This window comes from Gorilla gorilla, chromosome 1 (assembly GCF_029281585.2).
Source record: "Gorilla gorilla gorilla isolate KB3781 chromosome 1, NHGRI_mGorGor1-v2.1_pri, whole genome shotgun sequence".
In the NCBI taxonomy this organism is placed as follows: domain Eukaryota; kingdom Metazoa; phylum Chordata; class Mammalia; order Primates; family Hominidae; genus Gorilla; species Gorilla gorilla.
Window position 1 is genome coordinate 145,383,666 of NC_073224.2, and position 21,352 is coordinate 145,405,017.

General features: G+C 42.9%; 1 protein-coding gene across 2 annotated transcripts; it reads left to right on the forward strand.

The window, feature by feature from the left end:
- The first annotated feature begins 274 nt into the window (after positions 1-274).
- Positions 275-12,896, forward strand: F3 (coagulation factor III, tissue factor). Of its 2 annotated transcripts, XM_004026161.5 has the most exons (6): positions 275-582; positions 1,751-1,862; positions 5,952-6,151; positions 8,850-9,028; positions 9,638-9,797; positions 11,523-12,896. In XM_004026161.5, exons 1-6 carry the CDS (start codon positions 483-485, stop codon positions 11,657-11,659), a joined length of 888 nt encoding a protein of 295 aa, XP_004026210.5. In that variant the 5' UTR covers positions 275-482; the 3' UTR covers positions 11,660-12,896. The 2 variants fall into 2 exon arrangements, with proteins under 2 accessions (XP_004026210.5, XP_004026211.2); XM_004026162.5 differs by lacking the exon at positions 9,638-9,797 and having other exon boundaries at positions 308-582; positions 11,523-11,648.
- The last annotated feature ends 8,456 nt before the right edge of the window (positions 12,897-21,352 follow it).

Sequence of the window (21,352 nt, forward strand, 5' to 3'; positions counted from 1 at the left end):
TTCCTGCCATAGACCTGCAACCCACCTAAGCTGCACGTCGGAGTCGCGGGCCTGGGTGAATCCGGGGGCCTTGGGGGACCCGGGCAACTAGACTCGCCTGCGTCCTCCAGGGCAGCTCCGCGCTCGGTGGCGCGGTTGAATCACTGGGGTGAGTCATCCCTTGCAGGGTCCCGGAGTTTCCTACCGGGAGGAGGCGGGGCAGGGGTGTGGACTCGCCGGGGGCCGCCCACCGCGACGGCAAGTGACCCGGGCCGGGGGCGGGGAGTCGGGAGGAGCGGCGGGGGCGGGCGCCGGGGGCGGGCAGAGGCGCGGGAGAGCGCGCCGCCGGCCCTTTATAGCGCGCGGGGCACCGGCTCCCCAAGACTGAGAGCTCCCCGCACCCCCTCGCACTCCCTCTGGCCGGCCCAGGGCGCCTTCAGCCCAACCTCCCCAGCCCCCCGGGCGCCACGGAACCCGCTCGATCTCGCCGCCAACTGGTAGACATGGAGACCCCTGCCTGGTCCCGGGTCCCGCGCCCCGAGACCGCCGTCGCTCGGACGCTCCTGCTCGGCTGGGTCTTCGCCCAGGTGGCCGGCGCTTCAGGTGAGTGGCACCAGCCCCTGGAAGCCCGGGGCGCGCCACACGCAGGAGGGAGGCGACAGTCCTGGCTGGCAGCGGGCTCGCCCTGGTTCCCCGGGGCGCCCATGTTGTCCCCCGCGCCTACGGGACTCGGCTGCGCTCACCCAGCCCGGCTTGAATGAACCGAGTCCCTCGGGCGCCGGCGGGAGTTGCAGGGAGGGAATTGGCGCCCCAGACCCCGCTGCCCCTTCCGCTGGAGAGTTTTGCTCGGGGTGTCCGAGTAATTGGACTGTTGTTGCATAAGCGGACTTTTGGCTCCCGCTTTAACTCTGGGGAAAGGGCTTCCCATTGAGTTGCGACCTTCAGTATGATAGGACTTGTGCCTGCGTCTGCACGTGTTGGCGTGCAGAGGTTTGGATATTATCTTTCATTATATGTGCATCTTCCCTTAATAAAGAGCGTCCCTGGTCTTTTCCTGGCCATCTTTGTTCTAGGTTTGGGTAGAGGCAATCCAAAAGGGCTGGATTGCTGCTTAGATTGGAGCAGGTACAACGTTGTGCATGCCCCGTATTTCTACGAGGTGTTCGGGACGGCGTAGAGACTGGGACCTGCTGCGTACTGGCAAAGCAGACCTTCATAATAAATAATCCTGATCCAATACAGCCGACGGTGTGACAGGCCACACGTCCCCGTGGGTCTCTGTGGAAGTTTCAGTGTAGCGACATTTCAGATAAAAGTGGAAAAAGTGAAGTTTGGCTTTTTTCATTTGTATGCAGTCCTAACTCTTGTCACACGTGTGGGATTTGCCTTTTTCCATAACTTACTGAAAACCCTTCCTGGCGGGCTGAACCTGACTCTTCCTGAGCTGAGTCCTGGACTGGCACACTGATGGCTCTGGGCTCTTCCCGGTCAAGTTATAACAAGGCTTTGCCCATGAATAATTTCAAACGAAAATGTCAAGATCCTTGCCGGTGTCCTGGGATTACAAGGTGAATCTTGTCATGAAGAAATTCTAGGTCTAGAAAAAATTTGAAGATTCTTTTTCTCTTGATAATTTACTAATGAAGCTTTTGTGGTTGAAAAATAAAAAGTGAGGTTTATGGTGATGTCAGGTGGGAAGGTGTTTTATACATCAATACATTCGAGTGCTCTGAAGTGCATGTAATAATAGCTGTTTCTCTGTTGTTTAAAGGCACTACAAATACTGTGGCAGCATATAATTTAACTTGGAAATCAACTAATTTCAAGACAATTTTGGAGTGGGAACCCAAACCCATCAATCAAGTCTACACTGTTCAAATAAGGTAAGCTGGGTACAGAAAAAGAAAATTAAGGTCTTTGATGTTTCTACTCTCCTATGCTGAACAAGAATGTCTTTAAAGCTGATAACCGGATGAAATTATTTAACAGATGACGAAGAAGAAGGGATTCTTGGCAATTCGCTGGCCGGTGTCATACTCTATTAGGCCTGCAACATTTCCAGACCTTAAACTGATAGAACATTTTAATTGTTTTAATTGTTTTTGGAAATGATGGGAGAGTTCCTAAGTGGAGTATAAACTGTGGAGAGATGAACCATCTTGAGTAGGCACTGAAGTGTGCTTTGGGTCATGATAGATTAATTAATCTCATCTAAACATTGATGTCTTTTTCTGTTGCTGTCTAGACTGTGAACAATGTCTAACACCTTAGGGAAGAGGTGGGGAGGAATCCCAATGTATACATTGCCCTTAAGCAGTGTTTGATTCATTCATCTTTGGACTCCATGAATCGAAATTTGGTAGAATACATGATCTTAGTGGAGGAGGCCAAATGCGTGACTCACTGAGCCTGGCAGAGCAGAAATACTCTGCTGTCTGCACCCTCTGGGTCTGGGGTGGCTCTGCTTCTTGGTGCCTCAACTCTGACTGGCAGCTGTCCCCAGGAGGCGATAATTCGGCATGTTCAATCTAAAGGTTATGTCTTCCTTGATGGTTTTCACCATATTCTTGGCAAGTTTTTGGTTTCTGAAATGTTCTAGGAGGCTTGGTAGAGATCTTATGAAATAGAGAATAGCTGCTGTGGAAATTATTTTAATGCTAATTACATAAAAGTACAAAAGTAGCACCAGCTAAAACGAAAGGTATTTTGCTCTTCTGTTTTGTTTTAGCTTGTGCCAGGCCTTTTACAGCATTGGGAATGCAACTTCTAGATAACGATACATCTTTTAAGTGAATGTTCTTGTTTTTCAAAATGAACTTCATGACAGCAGTTGCCAAACCAGCAAAGAGAACTTGCATGCATATGTGCATGCATGTGTGGATATGTATGGGGGTGGGGGGAGAGAAAGATGAAGGAATTTCATAACCTGAAATAATGATTACAGTTCTGGTCAAACTTGTCAATTCAGATTTCACCAATTGAGAATTAGTAAGTAATTTCTCTGATACAGGCCTGAAGTTTACCTTAGTAAACACTTTACTTCCATATGGTAAAAATTAGATTTTGGGAGGAATGCTTACCTCCTAAATATATTCAATCTAATATTTGAGGGACACATGGGAATATATTTATGATTCATCTGTTTTTTAAACATAAGCCTTTGTTAACTGTAAGTTCTTGAACTTTATAAGGCCGCTGTTATTTAAATGAGCACAGCTCCTGATCTGCAAACAACAGAGCGCAGGGCTACAGCTTGGGGGATGCCAGCCGACTCAGGGTGGTCCTATGGACTGAACAATCTCTTGCTGCTGTACTGGAGGGCCTGGGAGCTTTTCCATCAGCCTCTGCCTGAGGTGTGCACTCTTCTCCTGCCCACCCCAGGAATAAATGAGATTTCTGGTTAAAAAGAACCAGAGCAGTCATTTTACAGTTGAGGAAACTGTTGCTCTGAGAAGTGAGGGATTTATTCATGACTACACTGATGGTGAGTGCCCATGTCAGGTCTGGAACCAAAGTCTACCCAGTATCCACACACCACCACCCCTCAGGTGGCTCTGCCACAGTCTGATGGGAGGCTCCAAAGCGGGAGGAAGAAGGAAAGTCTTGCCCACTGCATCTCCTCAGTTGGCCTTCCTCTCTGCCTGTTTTTCCTCCCTACAGTTAGCATCTTAAGCAGCTGCCCCTCTTCCCTCCCGACTGCTCTCACTACTGCAGCCTGGCTCCAGCCGCAGGACACTACTGCTGTGCAGAAGCCCCTACTTGGAACTCCAACTGCATTTTTCACCTTTGCTAACAGTTTTCAGTGGTGGTTGGGAAATGTTATTGGCTTAAGCCTTAGCACAAACCGTCACCGGTGATATTCATTCCATGGAAATGTTCTGAATTCTAAAGCTGAATTTACAAAGCTTCTGGAAAACAACCTGCAACCAAATTAGTGACTGAATTTTTTAGTTAACTCAAAATTCCAAATCAGAGGGTTTTGCAATGCCTGGAGGAACCTTGGAGGCTTTTAAAGTGTTAATGCTATTAATGGCATTCAGAGGGATTTTCTACAGAATTGTCCCTTCATTACCTGTTTATACAGTTTTACTACTTACCATGGTACTGTATAAATCCTTGTGCTAAATTTTGCTATAGAGTATGTGGTCCCTGCTGTGAGCTGGGAGGAACCAAATACTGTATCTCTATGTTACATAGAAAGCCCTAGCAGACGTTCTCCTGTTATCTGAACAACTATTTGCTGTACTGATAAAAAGGAAACAGCATAGTCTCATTCACTTTTTGAAATGGAAATGATAAAATAAAACACATTTTGGTCATTCGGGAACAAAATAGCCTCTCTACTTTTATCACATAAAATTAAATAAATAGAAACCAAAATATTTCAATATCAATCTTAGTTTGTGCACTTTAAGATAAAGAATGTGTTTACACAAATCCTTTTGGCCTGGTTACCTAGTTCATATTTTGAAAGAAAATATATTTATGGCTTTTATGTGTGAATTTAGACAATGGAATCCATGTGGTGCCTCGTTTTCCCTGAGATTATGTATTAATTCAACTTGTAAATGCAAACCATCTAATAGTCAGCGAGACCCTATAGCCCTGCTGCTTAATGGGGGCACACAAGGGCATGCAGCCCTCGTACCAGGCAGACTGTGTTCATATTAACAGCATCATGGAGAAACTCATGCTGGGGGACAGGGGAGGGAGATGTAAATGCTCAGCAGAGAGATCTGGAGATTCCTGGAGCAGGTGGAGTTGGGACCTGGCCTTGAACGATGGGTCTGGCTCTGGCAGTCAGTAATGCCAAAGGGAAGAGCAGCATAACTGTCACTTTCCATGGGACAGAAGTGTGTGAATCAAGTTGCAGTGACGCTTCACCTATTTATTATTTTGGTCATTTAGAAGAATTTCATTGTCAGTAGAAGTCCTTTAAATCATTTCCCCTTCAATGACGTCTCACAAAAGAAAGATCTGTCTTTAGCTTTTTAGTCTCAGACTTTATTAGACAGATACTACCTGTACTGTTATTCTGTAATCTTTGTTGGGATGGATTCACATCTTGCAAAGGAAGGGAGGCATGTAGTATAATGGGGCAAACAGACCCAGCTCTGCCACTCATTAGATATGTGACCTTCTGCAAGTTGCTTAGTGCCTGTGAGCTTCAATGTCCTCATGGATAAGAAAGATCCAACACCTTCTTGGAAGGATTATATCAAATGAAGTAACATGAGTAAAGCGTCCAGCAGAATACCTGGCATATAGTGGAGTCAATGAATGATTAATAATAGCATTAATAGTGGTCATGAGAGAATATATGTATAACATGTTATTATGTAGACTCACTATACAGACTCTATTCTACATAGAATATAGAACATTATATAACAAACAACTATAATAAGTAGACTAGTAAACAACCTCACTTTGTCTCAGTTGCCTCATCTTGATGGAAAACTGCTCTTTCTCTCCTGTTACCCTGACAGAGCGTCTACATTCTAAGAAAGATATTTAACAAAATGGTTAAGAGTACAGATCCAAGAGTCAAATAGCTGTCTGGTTCAAAGTCCAGCTGTGTGATTTTTGAGCTAGTCACCCAATCTCACTTTGTCTCAGTAGCCTTATTTGTAAAAACAAGGCAAATTACAGAGCCATCCCCTGGGTTGCTATGAGGGCTCAAACATGCATCCCAAGTGCTCCGTGTTGCTAGGTATGATGGCTCACACCTGTACATTCAGCACTTTGGGAGGCCGAAGCAGAAGGATCAGCCTGGGCAACATAGCAAGACCCCATCTCTACAAAACAATGTTTAAAAAAAAGCAAAGTGCTCAGCACAGTGACTGCATCATTAGGGTTGATTGTAGGGCTCCTGATGTTAGCACAGAACACCACAGCCAGGAAGCAGTCTATCTTGTTGGGTGCAAATTGTAACATTCCATTTATGTTTCTTCCTTCTTTTCTTTCTTTAGCACTAAGTCAGGAGATTGGAAAAGCAAATGCTTTTACACAACAGACACAGAGTGTGACCTCACCGACGAGATTGTGAAGGATGTGAAGCAGACGTACTTGGCACGGGTCTTCTCCTACCCGGCAGGGAATGTGGAGAGCACCGGTTCTGCTGGGGAGCCTCTGTATGAGAACTCCCCAGAGTTCACACCTTACCTGGAGAGTAAGTGGCTTGGGCTGTAATACCGTTCATTCTTGTTAGAAACGTCTGAACATTCTCGTGATCTTGTGCCTTTAGGGGCTACTAAATTAAAAATATTTATTCTTTTTTTCTCAGAAACTGGTATGTATCACAGCCCTCTTCACACATTCCAGATGTGGTAGGAGGTTCACAGAATGTGAACTTTGGAGCTGATGACAGTGTCATCAAGTAACTTTCTCCCCCAGTCTGTCCCCAGACCCTGTTACTGTCCTCAGTAACCAGTGGAATGTGTGTTGGGAGAGGGCGGGCCAGGGAAGGGGGTAGGGATAGGAAATCCACCAAGGCTGGGGTTTTAGCTTTTCCCTATATATATATCATGTATCCTGATTTTTCTGTCCCGTTATCACACCAAAAATCCCAGTTGAGGATTTTTCCCAAATGGTCATAAATCAATGAGGAAAGTCCATGGTTTCCCTCCGAGCCCATAATTAGCCTAATTATGCTGACCTTTTCTAATCAGTCGGCCATGATTTGAGTTCCGTGATGTGCCAGCACCTGCCCAGTCATCTGCCTGTCACCCTCATTCTGGTTTTGGAAAGTTGCAATACTTTCCTCCTCAGCCTTTGCCCCTGTAAGCTGGCCCCAGGAGCCAGTAAAAGAATGAAGAGAATTCCTGTCAAGTAGGAGATTTATTCTTTTGCCGCAACTGTGGCTCTGAGCTAGGCATTTTGGATAAATCCATGTAGCACATTGAGTAGAGTGAAATTAGCTTCTCTTGTAAGGCCAGCTGGTTAGAATGAAGGTGTTGTGTGAGTGTTAGGCCCAGCGAGAGAGAACAGTTTCTCAAGGTAGGAATGGTGAAGAGAAGGGGTGGACGGACAACCAACCAACCATCCTCCTCTGGTATCTACTTTGAGGGTTGAAATAGGGGGCCTGACCCCAGGTGAATGTGGCTGCCTTCCCAGAGCCCCCATTTGCAAGACCCTCCAGACCCCCAGGTGCTTCTGCTTGTGTCTTTTGTGTCACCAGGCAAGAATGTAGCAGCGTCAGCAGTCCCTCTGGTGACTGTGGCATGTTTGACATTCATTTCCCCCCTAATTAATGGCATCCTCATGATTCTCTTTTATTATTAATAGTTCTTGAGTTTTTTTGTAAGCTACTTCAAATCCTTTGTTGGTGCAAGATAGAAGATATTTTATGTGTTTGTTTTGCATGTGCACACACATATTTGGCCTGTGAATTGTTGTTTGTTTTCCTGTCATTTAACCAAAGCACATGAGATAATTGAGCCATTGCAGAGACCCAGTGGTTAAATCCGGCTTCTCAAGGTACCAAGGACATTTCCTGGGCTTTCTCACAGCCCTACATATTTTTGAACGTAAAATATCGTAGTTTATGCTACCACCCTGTTCAATATAGTAGCCACTAGCCACATGTGGCTGTTGACCACTTGAAATATGGCTAATGCTGTAAGTATAAAGTACACATTGGAATTTAAGAAGTGTAGAATATCTCAAAACTTTTTTATATTGATTACACTTTAAAATGATTATATTCCAGATATATGCAGTTGACTCAAGCAATGCATGGCTGAGAGGCACCGACTCCCTGTGCAGTTGAAAATCTGAGTATAACTTGACTCCCCAAAAACTTAACTACTAATAGCCTACCTATCAGTTGACTGTTGACTGGAGCCTTACCAATAAGATAAACAGTCAATTAACACACATTTTGCATGTTGCGTGTATTATATACTGTATTCTTACAATAAAGTAAGCTAGAGGAAAGAAAATGTTATTAAGAAAATTATAAGGAAAAGAGGCTGGGCATGGTGGCTCATGCCTGTAATCTCAGCACTTTGGGATGCTAAGGCGGGTGGATCACTTGAGGTCAGGAGTTCAAGACCAGCCTGCCCAACATGGTGAAACCCCATCTCTACTAAAAATACAAAAATTAGCGAGGCATGGTTGTGGGTGCCTGTAATCCCAGCTACTTGGGAGGCTGAGGCAGGAGAATCACTTCAACCCAGGTGGAGGAGGTTGCAGTGAACTGAGATTGCACCACTGCACTCCGGCCTGGGTGACAGAGCGAGACTCTGTCTGAAAAAGAAAGGGAAAGAAAGATAAAAAAGAAAAGAAAAGAAAAGAAAGAAGGAAGGAAGAGAAAGAATTATAAGGAAGAGAAAATATATTTACTATTGATAAAGTGGAAGTGGATCATCATAAAGGTGTTCATCCTCGTCATCTTCATGTTGAGTAGGCTGAGGAGGAGGAGGAGGAAGAGCAGGGGCCACGGCAGGAGAAGAGATGGAGGAAGTAGAAGGAGGCAGGCACACTTGGTGTAACTTTTATTTAAAAAAATTTGCATACAAGTGGATCCACAGAGTTCAAACCCATGTTGTTCAGGGGTCAACTGTCTTTGGTTAAATAAAATATATTACTAAAATTAATTTCACCTGTTCCTTTTTACTTTTTCTAATGTGACTACTACAAAACTTAAAATGACATCTGAGGCTCCATCGTCTTCCCCTTGGGCCAGCACTACCACAGAATGCCTTAGGATTCAGCTCTAGGCCGCCACGCCTGCTTCTTTCAGGGAGCTGGTTCTAGGCACATGTTTTATATGAGAGATAATTAAGTTGTCAATTGTGATAACAAAACAGGATTTGACTTTGTACAGAATTCTTTGGTTCCAACCAAGCTCATTTCCTTTGTTTCAGCAAACCTCGGACAGCCAACAATTCAGAGTTTTGAACAAGTGGGAACAAAAGTGAATGTGACCGTAGAAGATGAACGGACTTTAGTCAGAAGGAACAACACTTTCCTAAGCCTCCGGGATGTTTTTGGCAAGGACTTAATTTATACACTTTATTATTGGAAATCTTCAAGTTCGGGAAAGGTGAGCATTTTTAAATTTGTTTTTATGACCTGTTTTAAATTGTGAATACTTGGGTTTTACAGCCCATTTCTTCCCCAATTCAAAAATAGCAGAACAGAGTTGTTGAGAAGGTGATGGAGTAGAAGGGGGAGCGCCCACTGTGGGGAGGGGTGGACAACAGGCCTGGTCCTACCTGTGACTCTGCACTACCCTGTGACTCTGGGCAGGGCCCCCTCGGAGACCCAGGTTCCTCAGCCAACCGGCTGGATCAGGTCATCTCTAAAGGTCCCGCCACGCTCACATTTCTCCCTCTATTGAGGATCCCAGGCACAAAATTTGTTTTTGGTTCAATGCATAATACTCCCTTCCTTTTTCTTTTACTGCAGATATCTTCTAAAGGGGCTCAATAGGGTTCAATATGCCTAAATTGGATCTTCTCAGTCTTGGAAAAGGCATTTTTAGCAGTGATCAAGGGAAACTGATTAGCGAAGTCACTTCTAATCCTTCACGTGTCAGCTATGTTCTTGTAGGCTTTGCTTAGAACATAGGTTTTTACTTCCACAGTGACTTAATAAAGGGGAAAGAATTGACTCAGAGCCCAGATGAATTAAGAACTCTATCTTTTTACAGAAAACAGCCAAAACAAACACTAATGAGTTTTTGATTGATGTGGATAAAGGAGAAAACTACTGTTTCAGTGTTCAAGCAGTGATTCCCTCCCGAACAGTTAACCGGAAGAGTACAGACAGCCCGGTCGAGTGTATGGGCCACAAGAAAGGGGAATTCAAAGGTGAGTGGCTCTGCCAGCCATTTGCCTGGGGTTATGGGTGCTACGGGTGACTTCTGGAGGAGTAGCTCCACCCTCAGGGCTGGGATTTACTTCCTTGGTTAAATATTCAGGAAAACAAACTGCCTAGAGGTTTTTTGTTGTTATTTGTTTGTTTTGGTTTTGATTTTGCTTTTGCTTTGGTACAAAAAAGATTTTGGACATTTAGAAATGTTTCTGTGTTGATTGTGCCCTTTTATTAGCAGGTGTTTTCTTGAGCACCTGTCATGTGCTAAGCCCTCTGCTGAGCACTGGATACACAAACTGTGTTTAGGATTTAGCAACAAGTCACAGATTTCCCTGGGCATTTTTTCATGCTTAAATTCTAATTCTGGGGGTGGCTTCTGGACCAGCTGCAGCAGGACACAGTAGATATTCGTGAGTACCCACTGTGGGCTGTCGCCACAGAGGCTATAGAGTCTAACCCATCAAGGGAAGGGATTGAGTATATCAAATATACCCACATGCATGCATGTGTGTATATGGCGGACACGTGTGTGTACATGCATGTGCATATGTTGGGAGCTCAGGCACATTGTGCGAGGAACGGTCCCTAACCGGAAGTGCTGTGGGCCTTCAGACTCTTGCAGGAAGCTGCAAGCCTGTGTGTCTCGCTCCATGCCTTACAGGGAAAGTATTCTGAGTACTTTCAGTGAAGAAAAGAGTCAGGGGATATAAATGATGGCTTACGCTGGGTGTAGTGGCTCACACCTGTAGTCCCAGCACTTTGGGAGGCCCAGGCAGGCAAATCACTTGAGGTCAGGAGTTTGGGACCAGCCTGGTAAAAGCCCATCTCTACTCAAAATACAAAAAGTAGCTGGGTGTGGTTGCACGTGTCTATAGTCCCAGCTACTCGGGAGGTTGAGGCAGGAGAATTGCTTGAACCTGGGAGGCAGAGGCTGAAGTAAGCTGAGATTGGACCACTGTACTCCAGCCTGGGTGACAGAGCGAGATTCCATCTCAAAAAAAAAAAAAAAAAAAAGAAACAACGAAAAAAGAAATGATGGCTTAGCTCCATGTGAAGATGATATTTGAACATTTTAAAACACTTTAAATAAACTGTTCTCTCCTGTTTATTGCCACTGACAGGAGAGGTTTCTCTTTACCTCTGGTCCTGCACCCCTCTGAGCCATCCTACCCACAGCCTTCAGTCATTATCCTAAAGCCTAGCTCTAATTCCACTGCCTTTCCTTTTGTGCACACACACTTCTCTGCTTCCCTGGCCCTTCTCTATCTGGGAGAGGCATTTCAAACGCCACTTCCACCAGAAGGCCTTGCTACTGCACCAGCTAGTTACTATCTCTTCTTCACCCAAATCCTGGTAGCACTTTGGATCTCCCACTTTGCACTTAGGGTTCACCTTCTGTTATAATCATTGCCATCAATCTCAGCATCGTTTTTAGGCACTTCTTTCCAGCCATTGTTCTTACCTCCAACTACATATCTTTTCTGGACTGTGCATTATTCAGTTTATTAAATGCCCATTAAATGTGTTTAGCCATTGTCAATTACTCTGAAACGTTCAGGGTTTGACAAATTCTTTCCTAATCTAAGTGTGGTGGAAAGAGTGGAAGAAAGTCAAATTGCACAAAAATAGGATGGTGTAATTTGGGGTTATGCCATCAATTTTGTCCACTGACAAATGGGATTTGAGCTCTCCAAGTTGACTAGATGCCCTTTATTTTTCAGAAATATTTTACATCATTGGAGCTGTGGTATTTGTGGTCATCATCCTTGTCATCATCCTGGCTATATCTCTACACAAGTGTAGAAAGGCAGGAGTGGGGCAGAGCTGGAAGGAGAACTCCCCACTGAATGTTTCATAAAGGAAGCACTGTTGGAGCTACTGCAAATGCTATATTGCACTGTGACCGAGAACTTTTAAGAGGATAGAATACATGGAAACGCAAATGAGTATTTCGGAGCATGAAGACCCTGGAGTTCAAAAAAGCTCTTGATATGACCTGTTATTACCATTAGCATTCTGGTTTTGACATCAGCATTAGTCACTTTGAAACGTAACGAATGGTACTACAACCAATTCCAAGTTTTAATTTTTAACACTATGGCACCTTTTGCACATAACATGCTTTAGATTATATATTCCGCACTCAAGGAGTAACCAGGTCATCCAAGCAAAAACAAATGGGAAAATGTCTTAAAAAATCCTGGGTGGACTTTTGAAAAGCTTTTTATTTATTTTTTTTTTTTTTGAGATGGAGTCTTGCTCTGTTGCCCAGGCTGAAGTGCAGTAGCGCGATCTCGGCTCACTGCACCCTCCGCCTCTCGGGTTCAAGCAATTCTCTGCCTCAGCCTCCCGAGTAGCTGGGATTACAGGTGCGCACTACCACGCCAAGCTAATTTTTGTATTTTTTAGTAGAGATGGGGTTTCACCATCTTGGCCAGGCTGGTCTTGAATTCCTGACCTCAGGTGATCCACCCACTTTGGCCTCCCAAAGTGCTAGTATTATGGGCGTGAACCACCATGCCCAGCCGAAAAGCTTTTGAGGGGCTGACTTCAATCCATGTAGGAAAGTAAAATGGAAGGAAATTGGGTGCATTTATAGGACTTTTCTAACATATGTCTATAATATAGTGTTTAGGTTCTTTTTTTTTTCAGGAATACATTTGGAAATTCAAAACAATTGGCAAACTTTGTATTAATGTGTTAAGTGCAGGAGACATTGGTATTCTGGGCACCTTCCTAATATGCTTTACGATCTGCACTTTGACTTAAGTGGCATTAAACATTTGAGAGCTAACTATATTTTTATAAGACTACTATACAAACTACAGAGTTTATGATTTAAGGTACTTAAAGCTTCTATGGTTGACATTGTATATATAATTTTTTAAAAAGGTTTTCTATATGGGGATTTTCTATTTATGTAGGTAATATTGTTCTATTTGTATATATTGAGATAATTTATTTAATATACTTTTATATAAATAAAGGTGACTGGGAATTGTTACTGTTGTACTTATTCTATCTTCCATTTATTATTTATGTACAGTTTGGTGTTTGTATTAGCTCTACTACAGTAAATGACTGTAAAATTGTCAGTGGCTTACAACAACGTATCTTTTTCACTTATAATACATTTTGGTGACTGTAGGCTGACTGCACTTCTTCTCAATGTTTTCTCATTCTAGGATGCAAACCAATGGAGAAGCCCCTAATTAGATCAGGGCAGAGGGAAAAACAAAAAACTGGTAGAAACAGGCAACCACAGCTTCAAGCTTTAAGCCCATCTCCTACACTTCTGCTCTGTACGTGCCCATTGTCACTTCTGTTCACATGCTACTGTCCCAAGCAAGTGACCAAGCCTGACAATACTTTGTCTACTGGAGTCACCGCAAGGCACATGACAGGGGGCAGGGATGTCGTCTTACGGGGAAGAGAAAAGATAATGCTCTCTACTGCAGACTTGGAGAGATTTCTTCCCATTTGCAGTAGTTTGACTAACTGGAGATGAGAAAAAAAGAAACATTCTTGGGATGATTGTATTGAAACAAAATTAGGTAAAGGGACAATATAGGATAGGGAGAGATATAAGTGGAATGAGATCTCTAGAGTCCATTAAAAGCAAGCTAGATTGAGAGCTCTTGGAGGGCAGGGACTGGGCCTAGCTCATGGTTTACAGCTCGTGAGGGTGACTGCACAGTGGACTCAGTCAGTCATGGCTGAGTTGAGTTGGCTTTATTATCTCCAGAATGTAGTTCTCCATTCAAATGCAAAACAGCCTTATTCTCTCAACTGTAGTAAAAGAGGATTCTAACTAGAGATGGAAAAGGTTCTTGGCACCTACTGCGCCACAAGACTGCTTTTGCTTCCCACTGTGGAAGGGGGCACTGTTATCTAGGAAAAGCATCCAGATGGCACACCTACTCAGAAGTGGTTCCACAGAGAAATTGAGCGAGCATTCAGATGAGCAGCCTCAGCTCACTATCCAGCTGTTAATAAATTTTAAGTCCATTTTGTTCCTTTGCACCAAAGAAATTGAACATTGTCAATAAAATTCCAAACATGAACTGTTTTATGTAAAACCACATCCTAAGGAAGAATGCCTGAAACAAACCTTTGATGTCCTCGTAAAAATGATAGCCATTTTGGAGAAATTATGGAAAACAGACCAGTGGTTGGTTTATTTGGTTGGTTTTGTTTATTATTACTTTTTTTTGGCCATCAACACAGAGGCTAGAGAGGTTGAATCTTGCACTGTTGTAGTGTTTTGTTATACAGAGAAAAGGGATGTATTTGCAGCGGAGTCAACAAAAAAGAAACTGGCATGGGGGCACGTCCTCAAAGAAGGTGCCTCAACCGTTATCTCAAATTCCTGCTCACATGAGGCTACCTGGGACAAAGAGCTTAGTGCATTACATGAGGAGGCAGAACAAGCTACAGCAGAAGGTGCCTAACCAGATATTTCCCTGCCAGGATTAATTATAGCATTATGTAATGTCTTGGCCTCATTATCTAAGGAATTTGAATCATTCCACTAAGGAAAATACTGGCAGATTGAAAACAGGTCTGGGTACTAATGAGGAATCTGGCTGATCACAAGGAAGGGATTCATTATGGACTGGAATGAGGCTGAACTGCAATAATCAGAAAGCTTCCACACAGCAAATGTTAACAACTCCCTACTTTGCCACATCCCTCTGAATTGCTGAGACCTAGCAGCCGATACTAAAAATCAGCACTGTGATTGACACTGGGGCAGAAACCATACCAAAGACTGTTGGCTGCAATCCAGAAACTGTTGCCCTCCAGTGGACCAAATTATACTTCATTACTTGACCAGTAATGTACCCCATAGAGCTAATTGTTAGTTAACCAAACTATCATGCATTCTTTGTTTTGTTTTTGTTGTTTTGTTTTGTTTTGTGAGACAGAGTCTGGCTTTGTCTCCAGGCTGGAGTGCAGTGGTGAGATCTCAGCTCACTGCAACCTCTGCCTCCCAGGTTCAAGCGATTCTCGTGCCTCAGCCTTCTGAGTAGCTGGGATTACAGGTGTGAGCCACCATGCCTGGCTAATTTTTGTATTTTTAGTAGAGATAGGGTTTTGCCATGTTGGCAAACTCCTGACTTCAAGTGATTCACCCACCTTGGCCTCCCAAAGTGCTGAGATTATAGGAGTGAGCCACCATGCCCAGCCCTTTCATGCGTTCTAAAGATATTTTCCCAATCTTAAATTATTAACTGAATTTGGCTTACATATAAGAAACTAATACTCATGAAATCCAAAGACATTTTAGCTTAGTTTCAGCTGATGGCTTATAATCTAAGGAACTGCCCCTTAAACAATTATCTCTATTCATCAAATGGTGAATAAACTCATTCCCAAATGCTCTTTTTACCTGTTCTAGGACATGTGTACTTAATTGTGTGATTTTCCTCCAATAGTTGCTTGGAAGGTTTATTACTGTTATGACATCCTCTGACTTTCCTTCAGATACTTAGAATGAATGCTTATGCTCTCCTTTCCCACAGCCCTTGCTTTTCAACTGTGATCTAGGTGATTCCAGCTTTGCCAGTCAGCATATTCCTTCTTCATGGCTGCAAAAATTGGTTTAGAGGTAGGCATGTGACCTAACCAAGACTAAGAGGAGTGTATATCAAGGCTTTTTCTGGGAATGGCAGGATGCTCTTTCTTGATGAACATAGTGAAGAGACGTAGCCACAAGAGCTGCTGGCAGCAGTCTTGAGACCACAAAGGGAGCCAGCTTTACATGGAGCTGACATATTGGAGAGCAGTGCAGAGCAATTGTAAAAAGTGAAGTCTTTGCTTTTCATTCCTTTGGCAAGACCTTTGAATTTCACATTTGTTTCACATGTGTTTGTAACCACTCTTTGAGACATGTTATAGATGACTGCTTAAAAAAAAAGAAAAAAGAAGTGAAGTCTTTGGTGACAGCACCAAGCTGCTAGATCAAGCCTTGCTCAAAGTCCCAACCCATGGACTTTTCACTGGACATTATCTGACTAATTGTTTAAGCGAGCTGAGTCAGGTTTTCTGTTCCTTGCAGTCAAAAGCACCCTATCATGTTGTATAAGCACTGACCATCAAATATAAACACAAAGAGAAGGTCCCTAGAATGTGAACTTATAGTGTAAAATAACATTTCATTTTTATGCCTTTTCAATTACTTAATGACACTGCCCCCTAAAATTATCCCTTCATTCCAGCCGTATAAATCTCTCCCATATTATTTGATCATTCCTAGCAGAAGATAAACATCCTGTATTATTTTCTACCTTATAAAAAACAAATTTCCTTTGATCCCTGGAATCCCTCATCTGGATTTTCTCCTTAACTTCCTATTCCCTCTTGGACGCCATCTTCTTTCCAACTTCTAAATATTGGATTAACTTAGTGCTTGAACTAAGATAATTAGTTCTCATTAGTTCTCCCATTCTCTATCAATAATCACTCTCTAGGTAATATATTCAAGTCCATGGCTCTATTATGCCAGATGCCCATAATATCTAGATGCTGATGACTCCCAAATACATGTCACAGCCCCCAACCTCTTTTCTGAACTCCAGAGCTGCACTGTTGATCCAAATACTTACACAAACTCTCTCCTTGGATAGCTAACAGGCATCTTAATCTCAACACATGCAAAGAGAATCTTTAATTTCTCCCAAACCCAAAACCTGTTTCTCCCCTAGTCTTTCCCATTTTAAGAAACAGCCACCATTGGCTCAGGCCAAAACTTCTTGGTGTTATCATTGACTTATCTTTCTTCTCCCATGCCACATTCAATCCATCAGCAAAGCCTGCTATCTCTACCTTTAAAATACACCCCAATTCCAAAGGTCACCTCCTCTGCTCTCCCTCTACTTCAAGCCATTCTCCTGTCTCACTGGAAGACTGCAATAGCCTCCTGGCTAGCCTCCTGTTCCCACAGTTACTCCCCTACAGTCTATTTTCCTCGCAACATCTAAGTAACCCTTTTACAAGTAATAAATTATGTTTTAATGGGTATTGTCAACTCTATGCTCATAGGGTTCTATGAGCAATTTTATAATGTGTCAATTTGGCTAATCTGGAACTATGTTTCCCAGAGTTATGGTCCCTGTATGGTTCTAGATTATAGTTAACTGAAAGAGATATTTTCACAAGATTTGGACAGGAGAAGTGAAGTGGCAGCCATTTGGTCATCATGGTTAGAGGTGGCGAGAGACAAATGCAGGGATGCTCCCAGATTCTAGCTTGCCCTGGCTCTCCCTGACTCTGTGACTCTATTTCTAACTCAATTCTCATTCTGCTGACCATTAGGGACCCCAGGCCCCACACTGGATCTAGAGCAATCTTCCACCAGCTCTCCTTCACCAGCTCTCTCTCTCTCAGAGTCCAAGGAGGAAATGACCATATTCTTCTGTGGATCCACAAAGGCTTCAAAGAAAAGGTGGATGTGAAGGAAGGAATGATCCTTCCTTCTACAGACCCGCCGGCTTCCAGAGAAGAGCACCCAATGGATGAGGACCAAAAGGCTGCTCAGCGCAGGCCAGTGCATGCACCAGGAGCCTCCTGTCCAGCCTTTCACCGTTTAGTGCAACTTCCTACTCCAGAGCCACGAGACTTCATGACTTCCCATACACGAGGCCCCACAGTGGTACAAATAGAAGAACAGAGTCCACGGACACAATAGTAGTATTTTTCATTTCTCTAACACGTGGTTTTTTAATTTAGGCTTCCTTTCCACCAGATGACAGAAACCATCCAAAGCAATTTGGTGACTCCCTCTGGGTTACCTACCTTTCCACTGGAGTTGTGTTCAAGTGCACATCCCGCCACCACTGTAACTGCCCTCTAGATCCCTCCACTTCCCCTCTAACCTCTCCCTCCAGCTTGGAAAGTCCTTTTCAAGTCTGAGAGTGGCAGGCTGGGGTGGGGAAGCCTCTGTCCTACTTGTTGCCACGTTCTCTTTTGAATCTGTGGTCTATGCACTAGTCCTGCTGTTCACACTGTCCTGAACCACAGGAGAATCCACTTTTCTCTGCTTTCAGCTGCCATATTCCTTCCAGAGACAGTGATCACAGAACTACTGAGCTAACTAAATGGGGAAAAGGGCCAAGGATCAAAAAGACCTGGGTAAAAACATAGATGGATAATTCTTTTATTTATTTATTTTTTTGAGACAGAGTCCCACTCTGTTGCCCAGACTGGAGTGCAGTGGAGGGATCTTGGCTCACTGCAACCTCCACCTCCCAGGTTCAAGCGATTTTCCTGCCTCAGCCTCCCGAGTAGCTGGGACTACAGGCACGTGCCACCGCGCTCAGCTTTTTTGTAAAAAAAAAAAAAAAAAAAATGGGGTTTCACCATGTTGGCCAGGCCGTTCTTGAACTCCTGACCTCAAATGATCCGCCCACCTCAGCCTCCGAAAGTGTTGGGATTACAGGCGTGAGCCACTACGCCCAGCCATAGATGGATATTTCAAAGGATACCATTTCACCATTCCAACTAACGAAAGGATTTAAAAATCATTAAAGTGTCAATGATTCATAATATTTTATCAAGAGTCATACTCTTAAAATGAAAAAAAAAATGAGAGTAAAGGTAGAATTTTACTCATCAGCTGTTGTGAGGGATTTGGTGCGAAGGTGGAGGAGCCTTTTTTCTCCTAAATCCAGATACATGGTCGTCTGCCATTCTGTAGCAGACCCCTGTGCCTTTCTGATATCTCCCTCATCCTGCTACACTTTGCTCCATGCCTGGGGGCCCAATTGTCCATATTGATTTTTAATATTCTTTTTTTAAGCCAGACTATTTCCTTTTAAAGAAAAACTATCTGCATGGTGGCAAAGATTAAATCTTGTGTGCATATCTGATTCTCTGAAGAAATTTTGCTCATTTTCTTGAATGCATCCAAACCATTGCTTTATTCCACTGTTAGTTTAATCTGATGGTTCCCAAAGTATAGTCCCAAGACCAGCAGCATTTGTGTCACCTGAGAACGTGGTAGCAATGCAAATTCTTGACCTTGACTGCAGACTTACCAAATCAGCAATCTATGTTTTAACAAGAAGCCCTTCAAGTGATTCTAATGCCCACTAAAGTTTGAGAACCACTGGCTTGATCTATTAATGACTGCGATCAGCAATACGTGTTTACTATTTACTGCAGAGAGGCTGGAAGTAGTCACAGACCCAAATGGCGCTTCCCAGGCCTTGGAGAAATCAGAATGCAACCTGCTCTGAAGCCAAAACAAATTAAGAATACATAGAGCATAGACAAGTCTCCATCTGTAGACTGCACACTCCCTGTAAAGTTTGTTATATATGAGTCTGTTAGGATTTTTCCGGTTGCAAGGAACAGAAACTCAAGACAGCTTAAGCAAAAACGGGAAACCTATTTTTTTCAGGTGTGCTCCTTGGTCTAAGATCTTTAGCCCCTTTTCACTTAAATCCTATGATTATACATTATTAAAGCATCAATAATTAATACTTTAAAATCACTGTATTTCTGGGTGAAATGAAAATTAAAAATTCAGGAATTTTGAAACCAAGAAGCTGAAATTCATCTTGAATATATACAATTTAATAAACCTTAAAAATAGGGATCTAAAGGAGTTGTAAGAAAAAATTTTTTGACATGACAATCTTTACCCAGCCTGATTTTCAAAAACCAACCAAACAACTATGCTCCATTTGCAAAGCAATTTGTCTTCTCCAAGCATATTTCAGGCCGGAGAATAAGAGATGTAACAGACACTCAGAGGGGCAGGAAATGCTTTTTCTCTTGCATATATTAACATCATTTGGGACGGGAAGCGTCCTTTACAACTAAGATTGTGGCGCCATCTTGAGTTCCTGAGAAGGACAGACAACTTGACTGAAATGTTCACAGACTGGATTATAAAAGAACTGAAGGAATTGTAAATAAAATCCAGAATACCTGTAGGTGATTAAGCATGAAGGAACACAAAAGGGAAGCCTGAATAAATGAACCCAGAGAATATTCTGCAGATTTCTGCAACTGTACCTGTGATGGCCTCTCTAGTCTATAGCCAGAGCTCCCACCCCAGATCCTGCTACTTCCACTGTGGTCTGGGACAACAGCTTTAGCATCACTTGAAAGCTAGTTAAAAATCGAGATTCTTGGGCCCAATCCCAGACCTAATGAATGATAATCTGCATTTTCCAGGTAGTTTGTATGCACACTGAAGTCTGAGAAACTGCTCTCTATGCCTTCCTTCACAAACAGGGTAGGGGAGGTGGGATGGAAAAGGGAGACAGGCACCCCACCAATGGATAGAACTGCACAGTCTTGACAAGATGCCATGTATTAAAACTTAAATATCAGCAAGTTATGAATCCAAGCCATAAGAAAAGGCAGAGTAGTGATCATATTAAAAATACTATACGTTTTTCAAAGACAATAATTTGAGGACCTCTGTCTTAATCCACAGCTTCCTAAAGACCAAAAGCTTTCTTGCCTTGCTTACATTGATCATGCTCCTTGCTTCTACCAACTCAGCAAGACTGTAATGTTTCCTGGATCTCACCGAGGAGGTTTCCACTCCTGGATTCCCACTGCATTCTTTCCACTTCCTTACTACACTCTAACTCTTACTACTGTACAAAACGGTTGTCCACCCATTGTAGCCCCTTTTCTGGATTGTCATTTCCTTGGCAAGAACCATACTTATGCATTTGAATTCACTCGTTTGTTCAGTAATTTATTCTAATACTAAGCACCTACTACATGCCTGACATTATAGATTTGATTAAAATATGAAACATACAATCCCAACTTTTGTGGAGCTTATGTACTTGCAGAGTGAAATGTCAATTACAATAGAACATAAATGTTACGATAAGGAAAGTAGGGTGTTTTGGGGAACTTACATGGAGCCACCTAACTTGGACCTGGAAGGGTTACCTACAATCTCAGCTGAAGGACATAGAGTTAACCAGGCAAGGTGGGGGGGAAGTTACAAAGTGTTCCAGGAAGAGGGCATGCCACCATCATTAAAACATTATCTTGGCCATAGATAATGCCAAAAATAAACGTGTGTTTGACAAAATTTGGAGTTTGGTATTGCCTCAAGCATTCCAGTCACTTGGTAAATTGACTGGCTAATTAGAGTTGCACCAATTATCTTTTTTAAAAAGAGAGATAGCTTTCAAAGTATTGCCTATAACTATTTTTATTTAGAATAACTGCTACTTTTGAAAAGCATTTTCGAATCCAGATCCTAGAGCTTGCTATTCCACTCTAAGAACTAGCAAAAGGAGCTTTACCTGAGTTAATAGAAATTCCAAAGAAATTAAACATCATGGAATTAAAATTGTAAGCTGAACCCTCTGTTAAGTCTGGAATGGTCTATAAGTAACACTCTAAAAATTGGGGTTGTCTATTTTCCCTTATTATTGTCAGTTTCTATGTTTGAGCCTATGCTATTAGGTACATACAAATTAAGAAATGTTACACTGCTTGACTGACCTTTATCATTACAAAATGTCCCTCTTTATTTCCAGAAATGCTCACTGTCTTAAAGTCTAATTTG